General features: G+C 38.7%; 1 protein-coding gene and 1 long non-coding RNA gene across 2 annotated transcripts; one reads left to right on the top strand and one right to left on the bottom strand.

Moving 5' to 3' along the window:
• Positions 1-4496: 4496 nt before the first annotated feature.
• LOC122072082 (defensin J1-2-like) lies at positions 4497-5797 on the bottom strand. The gene is made up of 2 exons (XM_042636622.1): positions 5627-5797; positions 4497-4951 (listed from the first exon to the last, which is right to left on the bottom strand). Exons 1-2 carry the CDS (start codon positions 5688-5690, stop codon positions 4782-4784), a joined length of 234 nt encoding a protein of 77 aa, XP_042492556.1. The 5' UTR covers positions 5691-5797; the 3' UTR covers positions 4497-4781.
• A 2352-nt stretch (positions 5798-8149) lies between these two features.
• LOC122094053 lies at positions 8150-8938 on the top strand. Its single transcript, XR_006144614.1, has 2 exons — positions 8150-8283; positions 8483-8938. It is a non-coding gene; the product is annotated as an uncharacterized LOC122094053 (long non-coding RNA).
• Positions 8939-10453: the final 1515 nt, after the last annotated feature.

Below are 10453 nucleotides of genomic sequence, written 5' to 3'. Positions count from 1 at the left end.
GACCACAATGACTGCATTGATTATCTTCATGCATAAGGATAATAGATTACCTAGTAGAAAAGATTTCATAATCATCACAAGCCTCCCCAAGGGGGTAGTCGAGTTGGCAAGGGACCTTCGCCTCAGGAAGTGTGTGGTTCAGAGTTCGACTCCTCTTACCTCCTTGGGGCCACTCACACTGGGTGTTTAGTGCTCATCACTGCTTTCAATGAAAGTTGGATGTTTCTTATTCAACCCTAGAATAACCTGGTCCATGCAGTTGTGAGGTCAGTATGGGCCCGTGGGACTAGTCAGGCCGAAGGCTTGGATACCCATCGTTAGCAAACATAAAAAATAAATAAATAATCTTGCTAATATTCTAAAAAGTAGATATTCAATTCACCTATTTATAACCTTAAGATCACTTATTTTTTGTTGGTTTCATTCGGTTTGGTTTCGGTTTCGATTTCGTTATTAGTCAATTCAGTTTGGACTGGTTTTCAGTCGATCCTAATATACCTCAATCCAAAACCTATCCAACAAGGATGGGTTTTTTTTATCAATTTTTGATGGTTTTATCAATTCGAGGCTTCGAGCTAGGTTTTGACACCTCTAAATGTAGGGGTGTAAGGTTTCTTAACTATGCTTAGGGCCAACCCTGTGATACCCTACTCTCTAAACTTAGTCTAATTTTTCGGTTGGTTCGATTTGGTCTTGTAGGACCTAAACCGGAGCGAGCCGAGACGAGTATCTTATGGAACATGATGGCAAAAGTGACTCTAAACTCAGGTTGGCCAAACGAGTTGGAGTTGGTGCCTAATGAAGTCTGTGTGCCTAAGCCATGCAGTTGCACGTATCATCGGGCCATGTACGCACAATAAAGGTACGTAGTCGTATTTTATGTTAAGTACACGTGTTAATCAATTACTGAGAGTGAAATATGTGTTGGGGCCGAGTCCCATCGAAAGCCCCAATGTTTCGGCTAAATTTTGGCTTACTGGTGGGTGGTCATAGGTGGGTCAGACCCAACAGTGTGACGTACCACTCTGGTCACTAGATATTTTTACCCAGGTATAAATTTCATTTATTACCTTTCTTTTCCTCATTTATTGTTTTACACGGTGGGTGAGAAAAGTAAAGAAGAGAGATAGGAAGAAAGAGAATGGAAGAAGGAGGAAGAAGATGCTCGTTGTATGAAGCAGGGGTTGAATATTTTGATTTAAACGCAGAATTTGTAATCTTCATCTCAAGATCTATGATTTGAGGTGAGTAACGTCTACATTTCTTAAACCCCCAAAAAACCCTAAGTGAAACTCTTCGATTTGGGTAGGAATCTTTTAGATCTTGTTAATACCACTTGAGATGATGAATCTAAGGTTTAATGAAAGACCTATATGTTGTTTATGAAAGTTTTAGAGGAAGAAATTTCAAGATTCGAGAAGCATTGGTTGGTCTCTTGAGCTATAGAGGAGATTTGAGGTTTCTGAGGCGTTCTTGAGCAAAGAGGTAAAACCCAAGCTTGAAACTTTGAATAGATCCTAGATCTATGTTGGAATCATGATATAAGACCTTAGATTTGTGGAAAATACATTCGAATCGACCTATGGTGGTTTCCCCAAGGTGGGATGACGAATGTGAATGAACAGCAAAACCTCGATTCTGAGTGGTGGGTGCCTGAAAATGGTCGAACCCTCCAATCCGGAGCCCGCCTATCCTAGATGGGCTGTAGGCTTGACTGACGAGCAAGATCGATGGGCATTGGCCCACCGTACCTGGGCCACCAGTCCTTACAGGGTCCCTGAGTTGAGCGGCGGGCAAGGACCGACTGGTACCTCACCCGTCGGTTGACCTACCAATCCGACTCTTCGGGTTCCGATTGGACCTAAATTTGTCGAACAACCTCCTACGGTGATTCTAAATGCGTTGGGGTCGTCGTATTCCATTGGTTATGAACTTAAAGTGGAGATATACTAAACTCGACCTCTTTTATGATAGGTTTCACTAGAAACTCGCATCATCGCACGCCAGATCTTTCTCATACCAAGGGTGATCTTTGTACACAATTAGGTAAGTGAGAAGAGAACATTGACTTTATATTTGGAGTGTTTTTGCATCATTCCATAATTGTGGTAGACTATCAATGCCATCATTTCATTTTGTGTGTAGCCTAGTCATCCTCGAATGCCATTTTCATGCATTGATATATGCATTATAAAATTCATTTATTACTTGATATGCTGATATCTTAAATTGTTGAATGCTTATTCTTGCTTTGAGATATGAGATGGATGACTTTACATTATTGAATATGATACATTGTTATACTAGATACCGTAGTTGGCTTGGACATGAATGGATTGGTGGCCCGTGGAATGGGACTCGGTGGCACATGTGGTCGTACTATCTCATATAGGAGCATGCAGTTAGGAATGACATATCCCTGTACTACGAACCTTTCCAGAAGGGGTTTATGTGTTGATTATATCACTGGGGGGAAGCCTGAGGTTGTGTACCAATGGTGGTGGTTAAAAATACGCCCAACCGATTACTAGGACAGTCGGCAACTTTTGTGATATAACAAAAGGGCCAATCTTACTGCTTTTAAATTAATGTAGGGCAAGACCCATTTTACTTTAATGCATGGCAAGACCCATTTTACTTTAATGTAGGGCAAGACCCATTTACTTTTTCGGTACCCATAGCTGGCCTTCTCCGGTAACCCTATGGGCGTATAGCGGGATGAGGTTCGTAGCTCGTACCTGGGGTATACGCGCACTATGATTATAAATAGCACATGACCTATGACTTAGATGAGATGTTTAAGTGGTTTAAGAAAATAAAAATGGACTTGCATACATATATGTGTATTTGTATTGCGAATGATTGCTTGGTATTTCTTTTTACTTACTAGGCTAGTGAACTCATCTCACGTGTACACCACTTTTTAGATGATCTTGCAGGTTACTCGAATGAGGATCTAGAGTCGGGACCCATAATGGAGTTTTCAGTTGAAGACTGGTGGGTCCTAGAAGATCTTGGGCACGGGGCCAAGTGTCGATGTGAGAGTTGTGTTGGGGAACAACAACACTGATACCAACTCGAATTTCTTTTTGATTATTTTATAATGTTACCCCTTTTATGCTTTAGATGTTTAAATTGTGTTTCTTGTGTATATATCATGCCTACGGGCCCAAATATAAAATTATTATATAATACAATTTGGGTATCAAGAGTATTGGGATATTTACAGGTATATACATGTAAGACTTCTGGTGAAATATAGAAATTTCTTTCTTTAGATGTGGGTATGCTTTTTGGTGGTTACTATATCAGATGATTCTGGTAGGTTTTGGGTTAATAGGAGTTAACTCAGTCACCGATCCGATTTTGTGTGAATGAGGTGTGACAAACCCAGCCATAGGTTGATCAATGTAGGATATCTCAGTCCCAGCCCAAACGGTATCCATCTATGCTCTCAATGCCCAGACATTAGACACTGCGAAAACTAGAGAGGCAAGGACGTCTTTTCACAATGTCCTATGTCTAGGTGTAAAGAGCATAGACATGTAGGATTCTTTTCCTCTTTTTGGGTTAATATTGTGACGCATTGGTGAATTAAAAAATATAATGTCTGAAATGTAGTTGAGACTTTATTGATTGAAAAACTAATGTGATTGTGGGGGTGAATAAAAAATATGGTAAAAAGCATTTAGTTTCGAGCCAATACTTCAATGTGTCTGTCTCTCTCCTCCTCTATGAAAAGACACTTTTGCATCTTATTTTGGGGTAGGAGAGATAGACACAAGGAAAGCTGGTCTAGGCTATACTCCAAGATAGATAATCATTTCCCTAAAGATGGGAAAATGTTTTCTGTCCTCCAGGAGCATGGCTCCTGCAACTACACCTCAACCAATAAGGACGAATGCTTAGGCATCGATCAGGAGGGGCACAATGGTCATTTCACATCCCCTATGTCTCAGTGTAGGGGCACGCTCAGGGACAAAGATCACACCCCCCTAAAAACCCTAAAAATATATAGGTGTTGTTATAAACTATAAAAAATTTGGTGGTGTGTTGGTGAAATACTTCTTATAAATTTCTAATACACATTGTATATAAGGTTGTGCCAGGTTGAGCCATGCTCAGCCCATGCCCGGCCCTGCTCGGCCTTGGGCTTCAAAATTCCAGCCCAGGCCTACTCGGGCTCAGGGCTGGCAAGGCCATTTTGACACCCCTAATTAAATAGACATTTAGATTGTTGTGGGCCCCTCACCCAAACTTGAGTGTATATGAAAACACCATTGGGTGCCTGAAATACCCCATTGGCCCAAACAGATGATATATCAATTCCAACTGTTGGATAGAGTGGATAAGGTCTAGATTAACAACGTATCAAATTCACATCCTAATTCAATCTAATACCCCTTTTGTAACAGACATCCTGTATTTGTCCATGCATATGTGCCAATACTCTAGATGTTATTTGTGCACTCTCCCAATTTTGAGTGGGAACAAAATGTAAAAATCTATAATTTGGATTTATCTTGTGATTTTCGAAACATCATCTTCCATTATTACATGAATAACTACTCCAAGTTTTCAACAGAAGACAAAGTGTCACTCTACAAACAAAAGGCTACACCCCCAAAATAGGTAAACAAAGTAGACTCCAAATGAAACAACACACGAAACATCACGCACACTGCATTTTTATTCATAGGCACACCGGACAATTCCAAGGATTCAATGGTTTGAAAAACCATTGTTAGATCGATAACTTCTGATGAAATCTCTCTCCTTCACTAACAATGTTTAGTGCAAAAGCATCGCCGGCGGAAGCCTCGGCAGTGACCCCCATGAAAGTTCTCCGTCTGGCAAACAGTGGCGCAATTGCTCTTTCGGAAGCATAACCCCTTGAACCGATGGCTCTGAGACTCACAAGTCCTTGCTTCTGCAACTCTTGGCCCCATCTCTTCTACCAACAAATTAAGCATACAATTCTTAGTCTAAATTCAACAAGTCTATGTACAAAATTTTCAATAATACCGAAGGATATATGAAAGAAACTAAAATTTTCGTATATTAATTAAAGGGCTATTTTTGGGACCAAAACTGGACCCATCTCATTACTGGACTGGAAAAATAATACCAATTCTTGGTGACAACACATCAAGTTTGAGCTCAACTAGCTGCCAAACCCTTATCAGTTTTGTTGAAGACCTAGACTCATGGTCCATCCATGGTCCATCCTTGATGGACCTACGGCCTATGTTCATTAGAGCACCAGATTGCTACAAATCCGTGGGCCACTGGGATAATAAGATAAGCCACCACTTTCCCTTAGTATCATCCACTGGTCGAGTTTATATCTTCTTCATGTACGTTCACCTAGAGCGTACATTTTTTATGCCAATAATTGTCCCTTTTATATTTCATAAATACCCTTCTTCACTTATTTAATGGTATATGTGTTGACAGTTGTCACTTGAGAGATACATCTAAATGAACATACATGCAAAGGATCTCAATTCTGACTGGATCACCATGCCATAACTATATTTAATTATCACGAATAAAATGGTTAAGAAATCAAACTAAAATAAAAAAGGTATAATAAACGTAGAGAGACTTAAGGAAAGAGAAGAACCAGTAGCCATAAGAAGCAGCAGGAGAAGGAACAGTGCTGAAAACAAACGCTTGCAGCCCTCCATTGATGAGAGAGAGAAAGATATTGATAGAAGAATTTACAATGAAGAGAGAAAACTCGACCGTCTGGGATGCAATGAAGAAAGCAACCTTGCTAGGGTTTAAATATATCTTTAAAAGGGACGTCGGTCGTTTTTTTTTAAGAGAGAAACCTTGTAATCTTTTAAACCCTCTCCACACTAGCTTTGCTTTTTATTATTCATTTCTTTCTTAAACTTTTTGCGTGCATCTTTTGAATTTGTTGTTACATCTTTATCACGTTTCTTTCTCTATATCTAGTCTCTTCTTCTCATTTAATGCAGTGCACCAAACAAGAAACCCTAATGAGGAGATCCATCAAGATCCAACGGCAGAGATTGAAGATCATTGGCAGATGAGACATGGAAGGTTTCCTTACACTTTAAATAGTGAATGGGGGCATGAGGTATGACTCATTGATAGGTTGGAATGGTTTGGATTATTATTTCCTTTTGGGGAATAAGGCTGGCGATGGCATACTGTAGCATACTCTTTATACTCTAAAAAATCGGCTGCAAAGGAAAAGCAGGAAACAAAACAGTGTGGCCCTTAAAAAAACAGATAGGTATGGAGCATATCTTAGAAGACCACTTTTTCATATTTGGGATGGCAATTAAAGAAGCACCATTTTTTATTTTATTTTATTTCGGTTGGGGCCTTGGGGGAGGGAGAGTGTGGTAGGTAGACTCAAAGCGAGTTGAATTCTTTGTAAAGTGTTGGTTCTTGGTTGTTAAATTAGATGTTCCAAGGAAAAGAAGGGAACAAAACAATGGGGACCTTTGAAAAAAGGTAGGTATAGAGCATGCTGGAATATCCTTTTAGTTATTTGTTTGGTGAAAGTATATTGGAATATCAATTTTTTCATATTTGGTACGTAAATTAGAGAAGCATTTTTGACCTACGAAATGTAAATGTGTTTCTAATTCAATTTGATTTTTTTTTTTTAGGGGACATATAGATCCAAAGAGAGTTGAACTCATGATCTCCTTATTGAGAAGTGTTGGTTCTAGGATGTTTATTTTTAGGAGACCACATAGGCAAATTAGGTTCCTCTCTCCTACAGGTAACTCCACACACACAATAATTATCCTCGCTATGCCAATCAAACAAGTGAAAGAGCATTTAAACCTTATTTCGGTAATATGGCAAGAGATCATTGTTTGATCAAGCGGTCCTGCAACAATATGAGGGCCAATGGAAGAATACATAGGGGCATCAACATAGATGGGTTTTTTTTTCTTTCACTAGGGCAATATTTCAATTTTACTTGCGCCTATACCTGGGTGTAAGACCCACGCGATCATGCAGCGTTCTTATACCCATATGGTTAACAACATTGAGGCTAGATATGGCTGAGGTGCCTTTTCCCTCCAGATTGGCACAACACTAGCAGGCAAGAAAGCATGATGCAAATGACTTGGACTCCCAATTGCATAGTCCTGTGACAAACAAATGGGAATGGCCAACTGGGTAATCTTTTTTAGATATACAAGTTTTTTCTTAAGATGGGTGTAGTGAGAATCTCATCATTGGTGTTATAATTGGACTCCAAAAAAAGTGAATTTCATCAAATTAAAGGTTCAAAATACCCTTTGTCAGTCCCATTGGAGGCTGAGGAGAGAACCGTGGGTTAAGACGAACTAGGTTTTTTTTTGCTAGTTGAACGCCTGGGACTCTGGATTACCTTTTTACAAATAGAGGGTCAAAAATCCCTTTGGATAAAAAAGATTCTCTTGTCCTCACGGGTTAAGATGAGAGACACAGATTCCACTCCCCTCCCTTTTTTTATTTATTTATTTTTGAGATTTTTAGCCAAACTCTAAGTTATCTCTCAAATCACTTTATTGGGATTCCAAATCTATTCAGCTTTTTTCTACCAAAAAAGAAAAAGAAAAAAACTATTCAAGTTTAATTAAGTACCTAAGTTTAAAAAGCAGCAGACCTCATTGGAACTTAATGGTTGTGGATTCAAGTTGAAAAACATATTCTATGCATGATAATTGGAAGAAAAACTATATACATCATGACTCCCCTCAGACCTTATAGTAGTGAGAGCCTTGTGCACTAGATATATCTTTTTCAATAGGAGAGACATTAGATGTTTCATCGTTCAGTCAAGTTGGTAGTCAAAGTTCTAAATCATCAGGTCATAAAATATCTCCACTTCAATGTTTATCTATTTGGTGCATTTAAGAAAGAAGAAATTAGAGGAACTAAGAAGAGGAAAACGTGTTCTAGATATTAAAAAAAAAAATCTGGCAAGTGAATGGTTTAAGAAAGAACGTTACAAACTAAATTAGAAGGAAGATATAGGCTTGCTACAATTGTAAGAATTTCATGTGGGTTTAGATTTTTGAGTACCTAAAAGGTTCCTTATGGTTTAAATTAATTTCAAGTACCTAACTTTCCTATATATATAAAGAGTAGGAGGTTGCTCATAGTTCCATATATCTTCATAAGCTCTTTTAATTTTTATCTTAATTGTCATCAAAACATCTATATTATTGGCGAAGATGAGCAGCAGCAATAAGCATCTTGTTTCAAAAGTCCTAGTCCTGGTGTTGCTTATTCTGGCTACAGGTATATATATATATATATATATATATAGTTCTTCGATTCTCTTAATATTGACTCACAGCTTATTGCTTTAACCTCCGTGTAAACTCACTTACAAGTCCCAAGACTCACAACCATTTTGATATTTTTCTTAAATTTAGACTAAAATTAATAAGTTTTCTTGCTTGTGGTGGTGCATTGATTGATTGATTGAATTTTATAGAAATGGGGCCAATGGTGGGAGAAGGAAAAAGGACTTGCGTTCAGTTGAGCAAACACTTCCAGGGTCTATGCATAAATGACTCCAATTGTGCCAAGGTTTGCATTACTGAGAAATTTACAGGAGGGCAATGCCATGGTGCCTTTGGACAATGCCTTTGCACCATTCTCTGTGACTGATATGGAGAACTTCTTTCTTCTGTAATTAATAGTAATAATAATAATGATGATGATGGTTGATCTGTACCAATATGTATGATCAGTAAGGAGACCAATACTATGTGGTCTATTGTTCTACAGAATAAAAATGGATGCACTCTTTGCATGAGACTGAGAATATATATGTAGCATAAGAAGATTACTTACTTTGTCACTTAATGAATAAAACTGTGTTATTCATGCTTGTAATATTAAATTAAAATAAACAAATGTAATAATGTCTCTACTTTGTTCATGTTCATTACAATTTCACTCTTCTATATATCCTTTATGCGCACTTGAAAATTACTATTTTTATGAAGAATCAAGACTATGGTTCACCATGTGTATCAGAACTTAAACTACTTATCAATGCTATCAATCAAATATTTGATTGATAGGATAGCGGCAATGCAATATTTGATTGATAGGATAGACACGTGTATATATATATATATATATATATATATGGCAATGCAATATTTGATTGATACTACTAAATCAAGGATGCAAAGGTAAAGAACCAGCTTGGGACAAGATTAAATTATGCTAAGCTGCACCTTGGGCTTTGAAAATATATCTATTATACAGCCCAGCTCAGCTCAGCCCAGCTCAGCCTGGCCCAAACTAGACTCCCTCATAAGCTGCACCTCAGGATCTGGTGGTTTTTTTTTTTTAACGAAGGTGTCCGGGTCAGTTTACGCGCATTTCAATTAATCCTCGAGGAGACTAGCGTAGCAACCCACCTCTATGGGCTCCACTTAAATCACAGATGCACAAATGGGGAATTGAACCTAGGACCATGCACCTATCCACACAATCCCCAATTCGCTCTAACCATCTAGATAACCCACGGATGGATCTCAGGATCTGGTGCTCACTTATGGAGATCGTATATGTTATGATGCTGGATTAGACAGGCTTGTTATGCATGGTTTCATTCCATTCTTAGGGAGGGAGGTTGGGATCTAGGCCCTGCTAATTAGCTTCTTCAGTGGAACTCATTGAGGTTCGGGATTAGTTGAGCAGTATTGGTAGGTTGAGTGAGTCAGTTCTGGATTTCATTATCTGGAAAGGAAATTCAAATGATATGTTCTCTCCTAAATTTGCTTAGGAGATCCTTGAGAATTCCTCACCCTCAAGTGCCCTTGACCATCCTCCCCAATTCTTCACTACTTGACGTTGTAAGCTGGATGCCCTCCCAACCAAGGACCCGTATATTCTAAATCAAATCTGTGTTAACAATTCCAAACTAAAATGAAATAATAATTACTCTCACTGAGTTCATTTGTTGAGAGAGGAAGAGAGTGCAAACAAGGAGAAGTGAGTGATTTGTGTGTGTGCGTGTGAGAGGGAGAGGGGGGTTGGAAATAGCCACAAAGAAGATCGTGGAATACTGTTATTGTTCAAATAAAAATGTCTTTCAGATTGAGGGTGGGACAGGGATTTTTTTTTTTTTTTTTTGGTGGGGGTGGGGGTGGGGAGAGCGGTGGGGAGTAAATGGTTGAACTGGGAGATGGATGAGTTTTTTTTTTTTTGCGAGTTCAAAGCCTACTAGTCCAAGCAAGACTCGAAAGGCCAAGCAAGGGATTCACATGGGATCACACGTTTATTGCAATACTAATCATTATCACACAACTAATACATATTTCAAGAAGGTGGGGTGTAGAAGGGTTAAATTAGCAAGCAGCAATTAACCTTTTCTAGACTTTCACTAGTGATCTATTGCCCAGCAATCTTCCTGAATGTTTAGGTGTGGAACACACAGAGAGAATTG

This window comes from Macadamia integrifolia, chromosome 2 (genome assembly GCF_013358625.1).
Source record: "Macadamia integrifolia cultivar HAES 741 chromosome 2, SCU_Mint_v3, whole genome shotgun sequence".
Classification (NCBI taxonomy): domain Eukaryota; kingdom Viridiplantae; phylum Streptophyta; class Magnoliopsida; order Proteales; family Proteaceae; genus Macadamia; species Macadamia integrifolia.
Note: the sequence above shows the minus strand (reverse complement) of the source record. Positions and strands in the feature narration are given on the sequence as shown.